We start from the raw sequence: 22,885 nt of genomic DNA on the forward strand, positions 1-22,885 counted from the left end.
TCATTTGGATTTGGAAGAAGGTACAAGGGATGTTAATTTCAGGCTGCAGAATATGAAAGTAGGTCAATATGTTTGCGTAATAAGGGGCGTAAAGAGGAGGGAATTAAATGTAAATGAAATTTATATTTTTTGGGACGTTTAAAAAAGCTTACTGTTGGATATAACTACGGGTGGATTGAAATTCAGGGAAAATATATTGAGAAACAAAAATAACAGCAGGAACTTTTTCATTTGCAACCTCTCCCTTTAGTGAACTATTGACTCACTCATGGATATTTAGAAGCACTGCTTTCGAAGAAAATTTTTTAATGAGAATATTTATCACGAAATTACTCGAAACAGTTTCCTCCTAATTTTTCTGTTTAAATTTCGCAGAAATTCATATCCTCCCATTCTTCACAGTTTTTTCCCATGTATCAAGCTGAATATAATCCTCATTAGATGCAGGATAAACATGCTCCCAATTACGCAAGCAAACAAGCAAATTATTTCGAAAAATCCTCAGCGTCCAACTCGAATCTTTCGATCTCCTTATTGTGATTCCGTCAGTGTCGACGAATTCCGACTCGATTCGAGTCACGGTAGCCGCGAACTCCTGCTTTCAACTTCCAGCCACTCTTAACTGTTTCCAGAGATTGCACCGCCGAAAGAGAAAAGGAACTATCTATAACTACATGTATACCGGAAATGGCGTTCTCCTGATAAAGAGTTAAAATCTTCGAGGAACTTTTCAACCCCCTCACTCTCCAGGAAATCATAGTTTCCGCGAAGGTCTCGCGGGTTCGGTTCGCGTTATCAGTCGCAGGCGTAATCTCGAACAAAGTCGTCCCCAGACTCGTAACAATCTCACTCTATCTCTGTTGTTGTCACGCGCAATAGCCTGTTATCAATTTCCTAATCGTATAATTCCAAACACGATGTTTCTCGCCTGCATTTCGAGATTGGGGGTAAATTTCGCATCGACTGTTTGTAATGTCGAATAACAGAGTGCAGTTTCTCACGAATGGTCCAATTAAGTAATTTCAGCTTGTTGTGATTGGACTGCGACACGCATTCCAAGGAACTCTGATTTATGACTTCCCAGCATGGCAAGTAATGCATTCGCGTTTCAGGGGACGAGAGTGTACCGAGAATGAAGTTTTTTAAATCTGCAGGATATTAAATATTAATATTTTCTATTTTACCAGGCAACATCGAAAATTTACATTTGATAAATATTTAAACGTTGCTGCTCCACGTTTTCGCTCTTTGCCAGGATGTGGTTATTTGTGGACAAATGCTGACACTTTTATTCAGTTTAAAATAGAGAAAGAGAAGAAATTACAAATGGACATTTTTCTAATAACCAATGCAAGAGTCTTCTATCAGTATTTTCTAAAATATTTCAAATTAAGTCTATTCTATTTTAGAAAATATTTTCGAAAGCAACCACTGTATTCGGAGATAATGACATGAAAGGATTAAAACAGAGTAGCCTGTACGGTTAGTTCATATTTGATTAAATGATCGACCCGATATATTACCAAGCTCGCTCACAACGAGCGACCTCGTAGTTTATCCGAGTGATAATTTACGCATTTCGGAGTAGACGGTGCATTAACCGTGGCATTACCTTCGAACCGACGCAATCATGATCTATGTCTAAACGGCGTGTGCCTATATACCGAGATTTCAGGGTAAGTTGATTAATATTGACGTCGATTTGACGGGGTGCCGGTCGTGCATCACGCTCGCCGTTTGCGAATCACGCGCTCGCGATCACCAACACTTTGACAACTACTATTAGAGGTATCCAGACAAATGAAAAAAAGCAAATCGGATTATCTTGCCAATAATTCCAGAAAATTGACCCATTTGTCTGAATACAAACGCTTATAAATGCAAATAAATTCTAGCTTTCCGAGCACCTACATAAATCATTAAGATGAATAGAATTATTTTTAATCCTTCAAAAATAGAACATATTTTGGAGATGAAAATTTCGTGATCAGGAAGCTTCGATTTTCTAGATTCAATATTATAAGCATATTTTCTAATAATTGCAAGTATATTTAGAAAAATTGTCTGAAACAGACCTGTGGCAGATGTCATACTCCAAAGGATAATTTGTGTAGCGTATGTAACCATAAAAAAACAGGGTTACACATATTACAAAATGTCTCTAAAAATTGTTTTCCAAGATAATTCAGAGTCGAGTATTATTGTTTACCCTCGACGTCACTTGCACATCGCGCGGAATATCTCAACTAAAATTTCGCAGGTATGTAGGTACGCACAGTGACAACAGCTATTAATTCTAAACTTCATGTGACAGGCTTTGCAATAATACGGAATTCCCTGTGTTATTCGAGGCCCACCTATATTTAAATAATCAACCGCTCGGTAGGAATCAGAGCCGCTAAATTTTATTGGCCCCGTATCCGAGCCGCTCGAATATTTCAAGCAAGTGGACAGCTCTATTACCGCCAAACAGCAGAATCATTCGCGTCGATGATAAAACAGTCGACACGGTGCCTCTTGCGGAAACCGTTACTCGAGTCGCCGGTACCCGAGGCAGGGCCATTAATCGGACGACCTGTAATTGAATCAGTTAAATTATCGCAATTAACTCGATAATTATATGCTACTAGCAATACATCGACGATACGCGTCCCCGCCACAAATTTGCTTACGATTCATCGGGTTAAATACATTTTATCGCAAGGATCGGTTTCCCGGCCATTTATCTCGTTGAAATCGTTCGCGATTAATGGATCGCTTTGATTCGCCCCCGAAACCAGCCGCTATTAATTAGCCACCGATGTTAAACGCTGGTTAAACGATACTTCTGCTCCTGTCGGTGGTGGGATCACGGCCACTGATACGCTCTCGTTTTTCAGGTACTGACTGGAAACAGCGACACCTCGACGGTGGTGTCCCATCGATTGGTCCCGCCGATCTTCGCCAGCCAGATCAGGATTCTGCCCCACTCCGAGCACAGGCGCACCGTTTGCCTTCGAATCGAGCTGAGGGGCTGCCAAGATGTGGGTGAGTGTTTACGATGGTTCTTACTTGGGGAACATTGTGTCTGGACACTAGAGTGTAGGTATTGAGTCATATAGAAATAAAAAGGATTTAGTAGATTCTGGCTCTGTGGTACAGATATGAAGGTGCACATGACGTATTTAGGTATTTGTTAAATGGATGAGAATATTTGAACAAGGTACAGGAGGGTACAGTATGAACTAAGTATAAGTATGAAAGTGATTGATGAATTTGTGATCGATGCAATTAAGACACGTAAAGAGAAGAAAATGCTTTTCGCTATCTCTCAGCAATGTTTGGCTTGAGAAGTGTCCAATACCCACAGAGAGTAAAATTCTAATCCTTTATGGTGTGAATACAAGTACAATAATTCTCTTTCCAAACCAAGGAACATAAAAATGTTACCCTAACTTACCAATCACAACACTTCAAACTCCACATTCAACAGAACACTTACCAAACCACAGAACTCTCCAAAGTCAGTACCTATATACAATCTGCAAATTTTCAGATCCCAAATCACATTCAGGAGTTTCCCCAAAGCACCCCAATTTTTCTCATAAAAATGAACATCACAGTTCTCGCTCTTCAGAAGAAAAATCTGAAACTATGCAAACCAGCAGAAATTCAAAGAGCATAAGTTCAAGCGTTGCCAAATATGTGGCTCCTGGCTAAGAAACGCGGCCACGTAAATTCGCAATTCCACGGTGGAACGTACGTCGGGAATGGCTGGGTGGACAGGCGGCGATTAATTTCCAAATTGCAATTTCATTCAATTTGGCGAGCCGCCGCTGAGACGGCGACCAGAGAGAATCCAGGCCGCCGTGGAGTCCGACTGCGACGCTGGATCCCATTAACGCTCGTAACAGCGTTACAACGAGACCTAGCTCATTGGCTTACTCCCCATCTTCCCTTGTCCCCTTCCCCCTCTGTTGCTCGCCAGCAACCAGCCTGTACATTTGTTTTCGACCTACTTCTGCTACTTGAACGCGCCTAATGGAATCGATGCGCGAGGGAACATTGTGCTCCGCGCCGCGAAACGTGTACGGGAGCACAACCGCCTCTGTCACCGATACGCAGCTCCTCGGATATCCTGGTGCCACGCAGCAACAACGTGTCGACAACTCGAGGAACTTTCGAGCGTCCGGATCGAGATCTGTTGGGAAACTGGGGTCTACGCTAGAGTAGGTTAGCGGATGAGTTTTAAGTTGGAGAGGAGGATGAAGAGGGTGCAACGAGGTATAAGGACAGATTTTCTAGCATTTCTGCTGGGAGTTGTGGAAGTGGTTTAAGTCAGACATCTGGAAAAATTGAATTATTTGGGTACAGTTTGTGGTGGATATAGATCAGTTTCATAGGTGGCATGTTTGTGTCTTTAGTGAAACTAAAACTACCTAGAAGAATTGAAGAGTTCTATGAATTACATATATTAGCTATAATGGTCTATATATGTGTTGATCTAAGAAGCATATCCTTCGTTATAAACTTGTGAGTGAGTCTCCATTGCGTATCTACATGTACAAAGTCTCCTTGCTGATTGTGACTGGAGCCTTTCATTCCAATGTTTCACCAACTATCGACCAAAAGAGGGAATTAAGCGCTCAGGAAAATAAACCCACATAAATCCAATCACTTAACAATTGCGATTCACGATTTCCAGATTAAATATTATAAAATTGCAAAATTATATTGAAAAGCATATACATTGAATCCTCTGCACTACAGCAGAATGCATTTAAAACAATAACCCCCAGAGAATCGAAGATTAATCAGACCAAAGTTATAATAAACACATACATATATATTATATATGTGCATCAATATTCATCGCCTTCAGATATAACTTCTCTTCAGTACTGCAGCGACGAATACTTGCCTGCTCTCGAAACAAAAGTAGAAGGGTTTTCAGAGCGTTCGCCATCATCCCCGTCGCGCGAAATTAACCCTTCGAGCTTTTCCTCAGACGATCCTCGAATGACATTCCACCTGGGTGTATTTATAACGTAACATACCTCGAAGCTAGATGGAATTTTTCTGGAGGCTATTTCTGACATTTCAATCTAACAAAAGATAATCACGGAGCTGCGGTGGTTCTATAATTTCGCTCGCATGAACAGGTGCGCGCGACGACATGTATTTACATGTACCTTTACGCAGCGACGTTCAGAATTAAATTAATTTCCCGACCTCTTCGTTTGTAATTTGTCGAAGTGAAAGGCTGAACAAAATGAAACCCTTCCACGCTCCTGCTTTCAACCCTCCACTTTTTCTCTTGTATCCTTCCCACGCGTTTTCCCACACCCCTATAATCATAATCATAATCTAATCGGGACTCTGCCCGTGGGAGAACCGAGGAATTTCTATCGCGAGATCGTTAATTGTTTTTGTTATAATGTAACTGGACTCCACCGTGGCTCCAACAGCCACAGCAAAAGGGGAACTTTTACCAAAAACTTTTTGTTCCGATTCGACAGAGAGGGGTTCGAAACGACGAAGAACACTGGCCCTGTCGTGACATGAAGTTTAACAACGGACAGAGCGTGCTGGAAGATACACAGGAAACTCGAAGAACAAATTTGCTGAGGTTCCTATATTTTTGTCTGGCTACCGTAAAAATCTCGACCATTCTACGCGAAGCTCTTTTAATGTGTATTCCCGACACGTACTTGCTTCTTGCCGGCTCAAAGGGTAGAACGATCGAGGTCTACTTCGCTGATGTGCTTTAAGAAACGGTTCCAGAGGAAACACGGGTTTCCGGAGGAAGTTCTAATGGATGTTTAAAAATTGATAAGTGTGGTTTCCTTTTATCGCGGAATTTGAAAATGGATTTGTGAATTGAGAAGAGAATAATTCATTATTCAGTATATACCAGATTTCTCATTTTTATTCAACAGCTGTAGCATAAAACACTGTATCTGTCGATAATGATTCAGTTACTATAGCTCAGAATGTACAAAAATTAAAAATTTAAGGAACTTAAATCAGTCTAATCGTTAGAAATAAAATACACCTACTATTAAAACATGAATTTAAAATTTGTAAAGGGTTGATATTACATTAACATTATCCCCGTGAATAGAATTTGCATAAGTGATTTTCCAAAACTTCCAACCTCATGGAACGATCCCTGATGAAGTTAAAGAGAGCCAAATAAAAGACGAGTAACCCAGCGAAGGGGGTAAGTGGGAATCAAACGACGATAGGGGTTTCTGTAAGAAACATTCAGCGAGTGTGAGATCTGGACTCTAGTGGGCGGGGATGTCGGATTTATGGAGGCCGTGCACGACATCTGGTTAAAACAACGCCACCCCAGCTCGGTGAACACGAACGATTACCCCTGAAACGAGGCTAGCACGATCACACCCCTAGCCGCAGAAATCGAGTTCGCACCCTCGTCGACATCGACGCGCTCTGATTTTCGCTATTTTCGACGACTCGACTCGTTCGACCCATAATCGACGAGCTCGTTGACAGAAACCAGACTCGAAAAACGCTGAGATCGAGCAAAGAATCCAGGGAATGGATCGAAGAGGATTAGATCCAGGGGTGGGGGAGTCGCGAGAGTGCTCAGCAGCCGAATTGTCGCTCGAAGATTGCATTGATTCCCATAGGCGAGCAGGTGGAGCGTGGAAAGAAACTGGGAGGCGACGGGACCAGGCTCGTGCTTGTTACTGTCCAGCACAGGCAAAAGTGGCTTTTGAAAATGACCCAGGCCACGGACGAGGCGAAGGGGTGGATTGATTTCGAAACTTGTTACGAGTGCACTCTTCGCCTTTGAGAGCAGCTTCCCTGGAAATTGTTGTAACGACACTCAATGGAACTTCGTAATAATTTGGGCGCGAGGAGCGAGGGCGGAGGAACCGTGGCGTGGATTAGATTAGCGGATTGCTGGATTACAGGGTGAAGTCGTGGTAAAGTTGCCGTATGGGACTTCCCATCCCCTGAGGAACTGTGTTCGATACGTGCGCTGCGAAAATTGATAGGGTATCGATGGAGGGTCCTCTGTGTATGCTGAAATTGATGAGAGAAGTTGAGTGCAGTCAATATAGGATACTTTAAATAACCTTTTTATACACAGCATCGCTTTAATGGAGATTGAAGAAAATGTGAGTGAACAAAATTTCGATAATTCAGGAATAAGAAGAAATTCCAGGTTTGGAAATAGCGAAGAAAAGTTAATAGGATTGACTGTCGCTAAAGTAGTTGGAGGAAAGTGTCAGATCTAAGTTTGGAGATTGTCATTCCTGAGATAAAAAGTGGTACGGTGATAAAAGGGAAACTGGAATAACTATAAAGATTTTGACGATCCAAATATTAGGTAATTTAAATATCTACGTAGTTAAACATACGTGTGGGAATATTCGAAGACTTAAATATTAGAATGCTTGAATATCTGGAAATGTTAACATCTACATATTTGAATGTCCAGTGAGTGAAATATTTAAAATTTAAATATATTTAAACAGCAGAGTGTCTGCAGCTGTACCTAATTGGACACTCCTACAGGCCAATAAACCAGATAAACATCAATATTAAATATTAAACGTATATGCACATTTGACTGCACTCTGTCACACGTGCAATAAAAAAGCAAACCACCCAAATTAATTCTCAAACGCGACTAATCTCTTCTTCCCTAAGAAATCCTTCAGTATTTGGAGTTTCTAAAACAAGAATTTCAATGCAAAATATCCAAGATTATTTTTAATTAGACAGTAGCCTTTTTTCCAGCGCAAGTTACGATCCCAAAGTTCCCCACGCTCGACAGGCAACGTAGACTTGTCCGAAACTCGCTCGACTGCATCGCGTGACACGGTTGACCGGTCGCGGACGTATGCACCGTGAAATATCGAGAGTAGTTAGGCGATTCCGAGCACGACACGACGAAGTGGCCGCGCCGACGTTTTTGCCGTTCATTATTAATTTTCTCGCCGCGAGCGCTCGACCCCTCGACACGCTCAGGACATACGACGCAAACAGTAATATCCATGACCCGTTTGACGATTCCCCACCGCGGGGCAGCTCAATAATTCTTCGAATTTTTACTTTTCCAAGCGTTCGCGTTAGCCACGGTTTAGATTTTCTCTGATTGATACTGTCGCTGTCGAAGTTGGCTCGTTAACCTTTTAGATATGAACGACTGCGATCAGCTGCCTGGTCTCCTCATATGGGAGTGTCGAGTAGATTGACAGGATTCGTTATCGATTCTAAATGTGTGAGAAATCTTTTTATTAGTCTTATGCTCTGGAAGTTGTACTGTGTTTTGAAATCTCTTGTATAATCACTCTAACTAGATTCTATTTTATGTAATAAACCAGTGTTTAGAGACTCTGTATACTTTTCAGGGGTTCAGAAACCTTTCAGAGTGATACAGTTCTACCAATTCACTCCTCTGAAATTTTCTTGTAGAATTGCACCCCGTGGAGGTATAAGATTTATCTGTGATTTATGTACGACTAGATTTAACTTGTAGAATAACTGAACACTACAGTCCACCTCAATTTTCACTTACAAATACCTGTATACTCTGCAATTACTTCCAGTGTCTAATTCCCTCTTACCTACAACCTCGGAGATATCCGCAACTGCGTCCAAGTTCTCCTATTTTTATCCTATCAAACGTTCTACCCTGACTCATTCATCCACCCCGAGCCCAAAGGCTGACACAATTAAAAATGACCGAAACCGTGTGCAAATCCAGAAACGTAAAACCGTGAAACAAAGGAAGTCAAAGGAAGAGAAGATTACACAGTCAGTCAGCGAGCGCTTTGATATTCCAAAGCAAGCGTTGTCGTTTCGGGAAGGTAAACCAGTTACCCAACGAAACAATACCAAACGACGCACGATAATTCTATCTCTCCCAATTTTCTTCCGCTTTCCCTTGACACAGAGCGAAACAACAATAAAAAAAAAAGGAACGAGCACGAAAGTTGCGGACATAGCTGAAGGGGTTCGCTTTTAAAAAGAGAAGTATTATTCTGGATGCTTGTTAGGCGAAACTTTGCTCTGTTTTTCAGGTGGTGTCGCCAGTTACACCATACCAGACTCGCCGACGGTGGAGCTGGGCGATGTTTCCTACGATGGCAAAAGGCAGGACAACTTGTTGACCGATGGTCTTGGCCGGCTGACCGATGGCGAGGTCGGCGCGGATAATTACAGGCTGGACATGGGAGATGGAAGAGGTAATCGGTGGGTGGGTTCGCGGTGGGGTGCTGAGTGCCGAAATCGAGGGTACAGAGGGTGGAAGATATGTGGTGAACCTCTTGGGGTGCACCCAAGCGCTGTGTAGAATAGTGAACAGACGGCTCATTTGATTCTGACTTGACAAATGCATGGGGATGTAGTTACTATTATTTTAGGACGTGCTCATTTTAGACTAACACTACTAGATGAGAAGATTCTGAAATTTTTTTACGTCAAATTCTCTAATTTTTAGATAGGAGTCCATGTATATTAGAATTCTTTAATGTGGAAATTTTTCAGTATTCAAGTTCCCAAATTTTGAAATTGTTCTCACCTACAACACATCCGCCTACTTATCAAAGAAGTTTCGCCAGGGAAATGAATATTCTATCATGCCCCTCCGAATAATTGAATATTCAAAAGATAAATCATTGGTTCAACAAAACCTACCCTCAAAATTACCTTAGGAACCTTAACATCTGTATGTCTTGCTCTATGACACAATTTTATTTCTAAAATTATAAGGACCCCGAAACTCAGACCCTGTACAACAGACGCTCTTAAATAGGCAACGAGGTGTCGTTATCAGTGTCTCGCAGCTGCAAGTGTACGAAACGATAGATTACACGACACTTTACAAAACATAGGAGGAACCGACAGAGCTAACTTCTTGCACCCAGAAGGATTTCCTCCACCCCAGCGATGGAATCAATTCAATTAACGGCGTGAAACAATAGATCAATCGGTTCCTCGAGCTTTGGCTCTTCGATCCACGCTAACGAAGTTGTCCACGACGGGCTGCGAATCAATCCCCCGCGAAATCGATACTTTTTCGTTGTTCACAGGCACTGGCTGGGTCGCCTGGATGCGCGACAGTTTCGAGGACGATTACGTGGAGCTGGTGTTCGAGTTCGAGGTAACCTGGATCTTCGAGGCGGTGCACATTTACACCAATAATTATTTCTCCCGAGACGTTCAGGTAATCTTTTCAATGCATTCCAGTGACCATTCCAGGCGAGCCTGCACCCGCGACGTCTCCCACAAACCTCATAAACCGCTTCGACGCCGAAGATAAAACTTTTAATGACCCATTACGTCGTTTAGACGCCGTGATATTTTCTAACAGAGTGAGATTACGAGGTCGTTTTGATTAAACGATTTTAATAGCGATTAAAAATATTCTGGGGAAAACGACCGTGATCCGCTGTCTCTTGCGGTCATCTTGACTATTGAACGTCTGATCTCTTTGGTTTGAGGTATAGATATGTACTCAGGTGCTGAATAATATCTTATTGTGAATTCAGTATCCAATTGAGATGATATAATTATTTTATGTGTCATCGTAATTAGGAGAAGAGATATTTAGGTAGCTTTACTTAAATAGAACCATTCTGTATTCAGAAAGAAGAATTTACTTAGAGAAATACCAGCAAACCCGCAACACCAGAATTACCATATAAATGTTCATATAGTATATACAAACCCTCGAATATCTCAAATAAATAGATATCAGAAATTTTCTAGCAGCCGATCAGACACTCAAAGTTCAGATCAACCGAGACAAAGCAGAAATTCAGGAATCCAATCCTGAACTCTGCTCGATACGCAGAGCAGTCCATACGCATGATATGTCAATGCGATACACACCGGATGGATCGCTCGTATCTCTTTTCATCTGAATGAAAGGCCGCGCTATTAAAAGTGAGTCGGCCTTAAGTACCGGTTATTGGTTACACCAGTGAGCTGAGCGAGTAGTCCCATCAACTAGCGCCTATTAAGCCTTATACATCTTTCTTCTCTATTGCCCCAGCGAAAAACACATTGCTTCTCTGGACGAAATAATGCATTGTTATATTATTACGCAGCGATTAACATGAATAACATCTTTAATCAAATGGTATTTGAACTGGCCCCGAACTACTGATGCGGAGAGAGCCTCGTGTTCCTTACTATCCACATGCACGTTGTCACCGAAGTTCTTGAATTACGAGAAGTGTTATCTTGCTGGTAATTAATGCGCCGTTTAATTAGCGATTATCGTTGTCTAGAACACGGTACAGTCACTCTTGTGAGTAATCGCGTTATTGGAATCGATTGGGGCATCATGGGGATTCTTTTCAGTGACTGAGATTTAGGCTGCTAATCCATCGCCTATTGATTAACAATATTGTTAATATAAGGTACTTAGATAATAAAGAATTGGTTATTGAGTAAAAGTAAAGTCCACGAAAAGGTATCCTACTAGAAACATTCTCTTAAAAATGAAAAAAAGAGCCAGCCGTAAATTCAGGGTGCAACACGAAGCTAATAAAAAATTTAACATGGCCTTTAACTTTAAATAATTATTGGAGTACAGAATTGTCTATCTCCGAAACAGGGTCAAGTAGAACAAACGTTTATACGAATCATTTATGACTTTCGTGCTCCCAATTCACTCCCCAAGTTATGCCTCACCTGAATATTATCAAAATTTCATAACATTCACATATATTACTCTATGCACTAGGTGTTCTCCAAGGCGGATGTTTGGTTCAGCCTCGATGGCATCACCTACGAGGAGGAACCACTCTCGTATTCTTACATACCAGATATCGTTCTTGAGAACGCAAGGAACGTTTCTATAGGTCTGCACGAACGTCGTGGAAAATTCGTGAAGATACATCTCTACTTCGCTGGTCGATGGATCATGATCAGTGAGGTGACATTTGATGGAAGTGAGTCTTCATCGTCTTTGCACTTCGTAGAGTGCCCGACAACAGGTGTCAGATATTTTGAGGCTTCGTTTCCAAGTTATTAGTTGTTAAAAGGCACCTAAAATCCAAGTGAAATGTGTCTGAGTAGAGAACTCATTCTACTGATATCGCAGCGTCTGACGTGGCTAGTGTACGTTGACAGTAGAATAAGTCCCAAGTCAGACACTATTATTCTTTACAATTAATAACTCAGAAACGAAGTCACACAATTTTATTTTTCTTACTTTTCCTCTTATTGTGGCATGCAGGATCATTCTTTAAAATTTCTGACACCTGTTATCAAGTGTATTCGGACAATGCATTAACTGACCCTTCAAAGTTCGCATCTCTGTGAACTTTTTCCAACATGGCTTCACATAATTAGAGACAACTTCATATAAACGTTGAGCCACAGTTTATAAAACTTACGCTGACTTTTGATCGATTGCTTAATTACCATCCCTAGATAGTGACGACTCGGGGATCTTGTTAAGACGTTAATGAACAGAGTTGTAATGACAGGTGCATTATCTTCCTCTGTACACGTCCAAAGACGACCCCGTAGCTTTTAACACCCATCACGTCTTTGTCTGGGGTATCTGCCCTTTTATCTTTCCAATTTCATCGCGTGATCCTAATGACGGTTTAAATTAACGAGGCGATTATCGATCTGCTGCTTCTTAGACTTATCCCTTGCATATTCGTGGGAGCTGTCCAAAGGGAAACAGCTACTCCTTCAGAAAAGAAATGAAAATTGTATCAATTAAAAACTTGATTCCTGCCAGCAAACTTAATAAAGTTTTCTAATTACAAAACATCATTCTTTTTAACTTTTTTCAATGTCGTAATAGGAACTAAATTTTTTGTTGATAATTAGATAAGTTCGAATTGAATTTGACCATTCCTTGACAATTTTCTTAAAGTTGAATTAGTTCACTATTACTCCAAAGATTAGAAAGATATTCATAAAATTCAAGCCTCATACAGATTCCATAAATTTTTTGCAGTAATCATATTCATTACTATTTAAAGAAGTTACACGCATTTCTGGCGTGAATTGAGGAAAGCAATTTGTAATCAGACAGGTTAAGTGAAGCATCCAGTAATCCAGTTACTGAGATACGTTTCCTTATTTCAGCGAATCCCTATGAAAATACCACAGAAGAGTCAGCGTCCGAGTTCAGCAACCGAGAAATTCCAATAAACCCTGAGGTGGATCTTAACTTGCAAACAAGTAAGTGACTCGATGCCGTCGGTGGCGGCATTTAATTCGTATCAATCTCGAGTTAATTACACCCGGAGCACTCGAAACTTTCCTTATCTTTCTTATTTAGCGGGTCGCTGAGGCACAGAGGGTGGGGGAACTTGAACTTAAGTAATCATGACCAACGATTTCGCTGTTTGATCGTGAAGCAATTTATTTTCGGTCAAGGAAGAACTGTATCGTGTACGAAACAGTTCGACGCTGTGACTGTCACGTTATTCTCATCAATTTTAACAAAGATTCCCATCTTGACAAACACCGAGGAAGTATCAAAAAAGAATATCGATTCGATATTCGATAACTCTATTTTAATATCCAAATTTTTTCGACCCGAGGATATTTGCTCACGAAATTATGTTCCTCAAATTTTCTCGCGGCGATTATACGACGAAATAAGCGGCCGAGTTTTCATCGTCCTCTTCCACTTGGGTAGTACGTAAGGTTTGTCCGACGGAATAACTTCATTAGCGAAACCAGGCCGCCATTCTTTGCCAAGACGGGGATACGATTAGGAGACGCGACGAGCAATGAGAGCAACTTGAGATAGTTTATAATTCACGTAGTAACTTCGTCGTAACGTAAACAGTTAGTCAGATTAAGAGGCTGCTCGCTGGAAGAAGCGAGAAGAGAAAGTCGACAGGATTCATGTCGATCTTATTGCACTGCTCGAATCGATTTTGACTAAATCCAGTAGTACAAATCAATAATTCAAGTCAGTCAATTCATACACTGAAAATCAATGCTCTTATTAAAAAAAAGAGAAAATGTGGCAGAAAAACGCAGCCTTCTACAACTACTATGTTCAACACTATGAATTACGAAATAATATATATATATAATTAACTTTATAAGCTATAAATGCAGTACTTTCAACACACAATTTTTCCCCAAAGAAACACGAGAACTCAAGATATCCAAAAAACGAGAAAGCCCTGATTAACGTAAGCACGATAAAGAATGAAAGAAAGGAAAGGTCAAAGGGGAAGAGAACAAAGGCTACAAATAACACAGGCATAATTACACGTTGCAATTCGATCGCGCAACAATGACACCACGTCATCCCCTATTCCCTGTGTCCATAAACTTGACCCTAAACGCTTCCTCCGAGGCGTCACGGATAAACGAGCAGTTCCTCGGTCGCGATTATCCGCTCGTGAAAATAAAGCACTGCGTCGTTAGACAGAGCTGTAACGAGGGATGTGTGCGTATGAAAGCTCGGTTTTGAGCGTTTCACGGAGCAAACGAGCGGAAAGATACCTGGTAGGGGGAGAAAAAGGGACAACCGGAAACGCATGCACGCTTCCCGCGTTTAGACGAGTTCGAAAGCGCGTTTCCAGCTAGCGTGCACGGTTCCCGATTACCTGAAAGGTACCGCGGAGCTGGCGAAAAGGCAGAAATATATCTAGCTTTTCGCGAAGCGCATTCAACGAAATTATAACGAGGAGGGTGCAAAAATTTGATGAGGAACTAGGGAAGAGGAAAAAGTTAGCGGTTTGCGGGAATGACAGTCTGAGGTACATTTCAGTGAAATGTATGTTCTTGTAATTTTGAATATATTTTATGGTAGAATTTGTGGGACTGAGGTATATTTAGATGGTTGTAATGCATGTGTGCAATCATGGCCGAGATGGCTACCATTAGAGTAGAATTTTTTGGCATACATTTTCGAGCAGTTTAAAATTCTGCCTGGTATGTTGTATTCTGGGGGAAATTTATCAGAATATGCGCAGAGAATTTAATTTTGAATACAGCTGCTGTTTTGTAACTTTTTTATTAGAGAAATTAGTTAAGTAATTGTGTGTTTAACCAAGGGACTCTGCGACAGCTTACTCTCCAGATAAATAGAAACTTGTGATTAGTAGCTGCTCACTAAATTATTTTTCTATTGAATACTTGAATTATTAAAATTAATAGAAAAATTACTTAGAAGCTAATTATAAAAATTGTTTAGCAATTTTTTCAAAGATTTTTCTTGTAACAAAAAGACCAAAAGGAGGAAGTAATATCAAACAATATCAAAAGGGGAAAAATACTTAAAATTACTTACCATCTTCCTACACAAATTCCATCACCTACACACTGCACTTACACTTCACTCCCGCGATTCATTTCAAACACTCCTCAACGAACACTCTCCTTCAGAACCACATTCACCCCCAGTGTTCCCCATAAAACTAAAAAGAAAACGAACCACAGAAAATCTGCGCTGTTTAACGGCTGGATAGAAAGCAGGATTAACAAGAAAACCAGAGGAACCTCCAGCAGCAGCGCAGAATAAATAGTTAATCGTACGAGGGGTGCGAGATTAGAAAAAAAACACAACAGGCTCGGTTAAAGCGCGATCAAAACAGCTTAATTAGACGGCGACCTCCTCTCTGGTAATCAACATCCCTTTCCACGCACCAGCCCTACAAATCCTCTCCCCCCACGTTCCACCCCCACTCCGCAATCGCAGCGAATAAACCGAAAATCGAACGCACGAATACAGCCTCGCAGAGTGCAACAGCAAAAAATACGAAAAAAGAAGCGAAGAGGGCTAGAAACGATACAGTGGCTACACACGGGAGTAGCTAAAACAGGTGAGCGCGTGGAGGGAAAAAGGCGACGTAAGAGGCCAGATAGGAGGGGGATGAAAAACAAGAAAACAAGGAAACAAGAAAGAAAAGCCAGCGGAGCAGAAAGGCAGCTCGTAGCGAAACAATACGAACTGAGTGCTGTTTATGCCTGTTGATATTATCGTTGGGTGGCTCTCCTAGTGGAACAGAACGAAAGGACTGAGCAGGAGAGGGAGGAAGCAGAGGAAGGAACGTCGGGGACGAGGTAACAGGAGCACAAAAAAAGTGGCGCAGGATGTCGGGGACGGAAGGAATTAAAGGCCTTCCGGCGTATCCCGTGTCCATTTCCTCTTTTCGGATCCATGGAAAAGAGCGTGATTTAAAGGGCAGATTTTCCGGTTCGACTCGCGCCCCGTCGCGTCCTGGGGGAGCTCCGCGCGAATTAAAGGCGAAATTGCCAGGACACCCGGGGCGACGGCGTCGGCCCGCCCTCCCTCCCCATCCCCCCCTCACCACCTCCTTTTCCGCTCGAACGCCGAGCTCGATCGAAGGAAATCGGTCTCCGAGTCTCTGGGTCGTTCGAGATCTTGATCGCCACGCGAGGCCACTCCAGCTTATTTATTTCACTCGTAAAACCCGCGTCGTGACGCCGCTTCCGTTTCGGCTCTGCTCTGCCCCCCCTCCCCTGTCCCAACCCCCTGCCGATAAACCAGCCGACTGGGCCGACATGAAAAATTGGAAGAATGTAACGGCGCATTGTAAAGTCGCCTTTATCGAGCTCCGCGCGTTTCGTCTTCCTCCGACGTCCCCTTTTCTTCTCGCCGCTGCCCCGAGAGAGAATGGCCGATTAGCCTTTTCACCCGTCGCGATAAAACGTTACGGTGTTTCTAAGCGAAAAGGGGAAGGGGGTTAACTGAGGCATTCGTAGGTCGTTGCGTCGGTTACGATGTGATAAAGCTGGGGAAGGTGTCCTAGCTGGGAATCGATTTCCAAGGATGATTCGAATCGAGGATAGGACGGTTTTCCTGAGATGATTGATGCTCGAGTGCTGCGGGTGGGAGAGTGGAGGAGAATGTCCGAGTCAATGGGTAAATTGTGTTGGAGGAATATGTGTGTTCATTTTTTGAATTAGTTTTTTGGGGGCCTCCTGAGTCGTGAATTATTTGTTTGGTTACGATGGAGCAGAGGAGGAGAAAATATGGGTAAGATTGTGGTGTGTGTAGCTTCGTCAGTGTTGCAAGTCTCTATCTGTAGGAAATTCGGAGAGTAAGAATTGGAATTATTAAGTATTAAGTGTGGAAATTAATTCAGTGCCTTTATGTTAGATCGCTTAACTTAACTTAGCTTAACTTGAACCATGTGTTCCATAAAAAAGTTATTAAATCATTAATCAATTTGGACTGGCACTGTCTCGTGCCCTCTCTGACTCACAAATGATATGTAATCAATAATTCATAAGATAGCATCGGCTCCAAGAATTTTCCCTCTAGACTCTAAAATATAGAACGTGTAAAGAACACTTCGATTTCCGAGTTAAATTACTTGTCACCCCTTTCCATAACCTCGTTTCACAGAAAAAGGAACTCACTACGCCTACGTTTGACTTAAGTTTCCATTTGCCCACGTCAAACAGAAATAAGGGTGCGGTATGATTAGGAACTGTTTTGCATTAATGTGAACCGTTTGGCATAGTTGCAGCGGCCGGAGAGGGTCAGGAATATTTAGAGGTACTAATAGGTGTTCTAACTGCCATTATCCTACTTCTTCTGTTGGTGTTCGTCATTATTCTGCTTCTGAACCGACGGCAAAAACTCCAGAGCTCGCCGACAGTGCTGAAAAATCCATTTGGATTCGCCATAAACATGAAGGTAAGAGCCAGCTCATAAGTATGCTGAAACTTTTCTGGGTCCGACAGAACGGACCTTAATTCGTCATTAAAAGTCCGCGAACTTCGTCATTCACGGATGACACGAATCGACTGCGAACACGTCCTGCGAAAAACGAACCTCGAGAATGCATTAAGGATTCCTTCTGCTTCCTGTCGTCACGAAATCGTTAATCCTGAAAAGACTCACCAGTGAACCTTTACGTAAAAAATTGCAAGAAATTCTTCGAGTTCATCTATCGTACATTTCCTATATTAAAATATTCACCTTTTTGTTATTCACTTCGATACATTTATCTTAAAATTATTTTTTGTTTCTCATAAATATTTTTAAGACCTTCTAGTTTAGAGACTCGACGAACTCTCTTCTCTTAGTTTCTTCCAAGATTACTCTTAATTCCAATTACTAAGGGATTATCAAAATATTATACAGGATAGAGTTGATATTTTTTCAATGCGTTTTCAATTAAAACGAACGATTCTACACTCGACAGGGGCTCCTACTAAATTTAACACCGGGCGGGATGCTGACAGAGACTGCCAATCACGTTTCGCCGGACATGCCCGAGGACGGGAGCATGCACGAATCTTTAACAATGGAACAATTCAATTCACCCCTTGTCAGCCCGCAGTATAAATCCACGTACGCGATAGTGGCCACTTCCGGTGAGTTTTTAACCGTGAAATCTCTCTGTTTCTTATTACAAGCAAGCCAGAAGAAGAATATAGAATCCTTGGACCCATAAATCCTTAGAACCCTATAAACCTTCTGGCTGGAATGTGTGCAATCGATCTAAGAAAACTTGAAAACCTGAGGAAATTTTAAAGCGAAAGTAACCTTAAAGTAAAAATAAAATAATGGAAATATAAACTTATTTCCGAATTTTTATTCAGCGTTCAAAGTAGACAATTGAACTTGAGGAAATAATTTAGTAGTCCTAGTTACTTTTATAATATTAAATAATATTAACTGTTGCTCAAGACCTCTATAAAGACTTCAAACTATATCCTGCCACTAGCTTCGTTAGAACGATGTTTCAATAAATCAAAAAGTTCCCAAAATAAAGCGAGGTAGAAATAGGAAATTGGGATCACCGATAAATTGAATCTCGAATTCTGCAGTGATCTCCCCGCCCTTCAATAAATACAGGGGAATTTGAAAAGCAACGAACCTCATCTGGTAACTTTTTGGTTCTCCCGCTTGTATATATCCTGTTACCAAAAGTTCATAAAAATCGATATCGCCGAAGAATCCCCGAAAGACTTGAAGGACGTGAACGTCCCGGAAGAGAGCGTTCGACTGGATACGAGACCAGAATCCACCATTGGCCCGCCTAGCTGTTCTTCGTCGCCGACCAATTCCCCAGCACGGCTTTCTCAGCACTACAGGACCCTCCAAAGTTACACCAGTCCGACTGCGAAACTCAATATCGCGGCAGCGTCTAATCACCAACGGGACCTCGACCAGATCCACTCGAAGCGCTGGCACACAGCTCCCAAAGAGAAGCACAAGGTTAGTTAACGACCGCCTCAGTTTGCGTCTAGCAGCTCAGGCGCTGATCACTTGGTATTAGAAAAGTCCCTTTGGTAACATGCTTGAGGTAGATACTACTAACTGTTAGCGGTTCATAAGGGATTGGTTATTCATGATTTTCATTTGAAAGAGAATTACTTGATTTTGGGGCTTCATAATTTGCAAATGATGCTGGTTAGTGGAATTTGAGTGTAACTAATATGTTGTATAATTAATATCAAATGTTTTGAAATAATTAATGCGAAACTGGTATAATTAATATTGAATATTCCCCAATTTCGTTACTTTCGTTAGTCGACTCATCGTCGACTCTTGACGACTTGTGTCACGTTCACAGATACCAGCGCCAGTCGTCAGCTGGAACATCGCGCCCAGCATGAACAAACCGTACAAGTGCAAGGAATTGGAGCCCACCAACATACCACGACAGTGCCTACGTACAACAGAGAAACTTGGCTCGAGGAGCATCGGTGAGGTACGTATAAAAGCGATTGGGAAATAATGCACTCTGCTACGTGCAGGTGCACGCAGATGCGCTTCCTGTGTGATTGATTCGAAAACGCAATCGATGACGAAACTCGATTCTCGTTTACTACATTCCCCCTCGTTATGTGATCAATAATCACAGATTACTCAATCCCACAATTTTTCTATATCTCCTGGAAGCTTTAGAAACAATCCTATTGTTATGAAAAGATTCACAAAAAAGGACAAGTAAAATACATAGTAGGTGAATAGAAAATGAAGGATAATCAAATTCGAGATATGTTTTTCTACAAATGGAGGTAGTTGTAACCAACAGGCTGACACGAGATTAGTCGTAGTTGGTGGAAAGTTCACGACACAATCGCGTAATCGATGAACCCGACGATATCGGTGGCTGTGTAACACGGTGCTATTACCACTCGACAATACGCCATAATACGAGCGTCTGCAAACTACACGGAAACTTTGCTCGCAGAGCATCGAAGAGGAACGACAACGGCGGTTCGAGACGATAATGCACTTACTGTGTACATTACGTGCATACGAGATGTGCAGACGCAGATTTCCGTATCGATATACCTGGCCGATTCGTCGGTTTACATGGCCATTGGGAACGATGGCTCGTCGAACGACATAGAACGTTGTTTCGTGAAAGCGAACTAGGTCCAAGAAATGGAAAATCGAAGGATCGTTGTGCTAAGTTATTTCAATTGATTCGTGGAACATGATCGAGATAAACGTAGGAAGACTATGTAGGGAAACTCAGGAATAGTAAGAATCGATCTCTAGTAATAAATTAGATAGCTACTTCTTTATCAGAGCTTCACCTAAATGGGTAAATTTATGGACCCAATTTTCAAACAACCTGCATATGATAAATCCTTTATTGTGCGGGAAACTACTATATTCATAATTCTTGAGAATTTATAACCTTCTTCTATTATACCTAAAAGTAAGAGGCACCTCTACCCTCTGTAAAAGAAAGTAGAAGTGTCTTTATAGAAGGGAATAAAAAGGTGTCATTCTTCTCTATAAGAACATTACAACTTTACTCGAAAGACAAATGGTTCGGCACTTGTACTACACATCTCATCAAAAAATTGCTAAAATTTAAAAGCAGTAGTCCAAAACAGAATATACAAAAAATATTTCCCTCTGATGACCAAGAAATAGAAGCTTTAATCACACTCATACTTCCTATTTCGTCTCACTAATCCTTTTCCCTCATTCACAGGCGATAGTTTGCGAACCAGTGGGCTTGGAAGACGTGGTTCCTGACGCTCCCAGACTGGTGGTGGCTCGCGTGCCAGCCTGCACTGGTGACATTAGAGCCGGTAATACGGATCAGATGAGGGAAGTCCGATTTCTGTCCAGTTTGTCCGACCCAAACGTGGCACGGATCCTAGGAGTGTGCGCAGTAGATCCAGTCCCGTGGACCATCATCGAGTACACGGAACTGGGTGACCTCGCCCATTACCTCCAATACAGTGTGCCACTTACGGGAACGCTTAGGTCGAGCTGCAATTTGAAAACCCTTAGGTAAGGCAGTGCTGTTTACGTCAGTGATCCTAAAACGATCAGCCATCTGGGAACACCTTTGAGCAATACAAAACGAAAACGTTGGATAATAGTAGAATTTGAAGCAATTCGTTTGTGAATGATTCCACACTAGTTATCAATTATTTAATCGAATATAGTTACATGGATTATGAATGATTTCCAATGGGATTACAGGAGCGACATAAATTAGTAATGTTACCGTTCCCATTTTATAGAATGAATAATTGATATCATGAAGGATTAATAATTTAGACAATTAAAGAGTACAATTGTGAAAGCTACCACCGAATTTCGATTAGAGATTATTGCTACTGTCAATTTCTGCTGATTGATGTATCATAAAAGAGACACGTTCCGGGATCAGTGTCGATATAAATCGAAATGAAACGATCACGAGGTAATTGAGCAGGTAGAGTTAACGAATGTCAACAAGCTAAAAGATAACGTTGCGTTCCGCCAGTCAAAGCTGCCTGCTGTACATGGGGATGCAGATAGCATCGGGCATGAGGTTCCTCGAGTCGAAGAATCTGGTGCATAAGGACCTGGCAGCCAGGAACTGTCTACTGGGCCGATCTTACACCGTGAAAGTGACCGATATAGCGATGTGCAGTGACCTTTACAAGAAGGATTACAGTGACATAGGCGGCAGACCGCCGGCGCCGATCAGGTGGCTGCCGTGGGAAAGCATTCTGCTGGTGAGGCTAAATGATTTTCTCTAGAATTTTCCCTTTAACGAGCATTCCAAATTAATCGTACGCACGATCATATATTAATGGAAATTTGGCTCTTTCATTTTCAGGATAGATACACTTGCTCGAGCAGCGTTTGGTCCTTCGCTGTCACGCTTTGGGAGGTGATGAGCCTGGCCAGAGAGAAGCCTTTCCAGCATCTGACCGACAATCAAGTGATACAGAACGCGGAGGACATGTACTATGGAGCAGAGTTGCAGGTATTTGAATTGGAAATTGGGGTGGTATCGTTTGTTGAGGTTTGGCCCTTCTTTGGGCAGCAGAAGAACCTGGATTTATTAGAAATCCTAATGATCTCATTTTATTTTATGAATAGTGCTGACTGCATTATAGACTATATTAAAGAAAAAATGAGAAAAAATAGAGAGAAAAAAAATCACAGAAAATAAAAAGCAAAAAGGTTCTATAATTCACTTCATAACTCTCAAGTATCAGAATAAAGAAAAAAGAATCTCATCCAAGTTACCAATAAATGATCACCTTCCACTAACAAGTCTCCTTGTTTCAGGTGTACCTACCAATCCCCAGGATGTGCCCCAACGACGTCTACAGGATGATGTGCTCATGCTGGCGAAGGGACGAGACCTCGAGGCCGACGTTCAAAGACATTTACACGTTCCTGAAGCACATAATCAAGGACTATCGGCCCGGTGCATAAGCGCGCACGATCCCAGTTAACTGTGATAAAAGAAGAAATAAGCAGAGAGAAAGAAATGGCAGAACGAAGTCGATCGATCGACTAGTCGAACTCTAATGGAGGTGTACAATCGTTAGCTGTTTAGTGCATGCGTTCTGGAGAACCGAACCACGACGAGCGTATCTCGATCGCCGAGGAGGATCGAGAGGAAGTCTCGCGTGGCTCGCTCCTAACCAGAGAAGGTGGAACCTTGACAAGCTCTTTCGTTCTCGATCT

The 22,885-nt window shown here is 41.8% G+C and overlaps 1 protein-coding gene across 1 annotated transcript in view; it reads left to right on the plus strand.

Moving 5' to 3' along the window:
• Positions 1-22,630, plus strand: part of LOC143187410 (discoidin domain-containing receptor 2) — a 103,478-nt gene extending 80,848 nt beyond the window's left edge. Inside the window, exons 5-17 of the mRNA XM_076391648.1 lie at positions 2,880-3,027; positions 9,042-9,206; positions 10,053-10,186; positions 11,714-11,921; positions 13,078-13,173; positions 17,451-17,626; positions 18,138-18,309; positions 18,894-19,156; positions 19,515-19,652; positions 20,898-21,202; positions 21,684-21,918; positions 22,023-22,172; positions 22,481-22,630. Of these exons, the coding sequence (XP_076247763.1) occupies positions 2,880-3,027; positions 9,042-9,206; positions 10,053-10,186; positions 11,714-11,921; positions 13,078-13,173; positions 17,451-17,626; positions 18,138-18,309; positions 18,894-19,156; positions 19,515-19,652; positions 20,898-21,202; positions 21,684-21,918; positions 22,023-22,172; positions 22,481-22,630 (2,340 nt within the window). The remainder of the gene's footprint in view (positions 1-2,879; positions 3,028-9,041; positions 9,207-10,052; positions 10,187-11,713; positions 11,922-13,077; positions 13,174-17,450; positions 17,627-18,137; positions 18,310-18,893; positions 19,157-19,514; positions 19,653-20,897; positions 21,203-21,683; positions 21,919-22,022; positions 22,173-22,480) is intronic.
• The last annotated feature ends 255 nt before the right edge of the window (positions 22,631-22,885 follow it).

Source organism: Calliopsis andreniformis, chromosome 2 (genome assembly GCF_051401765.1).
Source record: "Calliopsis andreniformis isolate RMS-2024a chromosome 2, iyCalAndr_principal, whole genome shotgun sequence".
Lineage (NCBI taxonomy): Eukaryota > Metazoa > Arthropoda > Insecta > Hymenoptera > Andrenidae > Calliopsis > Calliopsis andreniformis.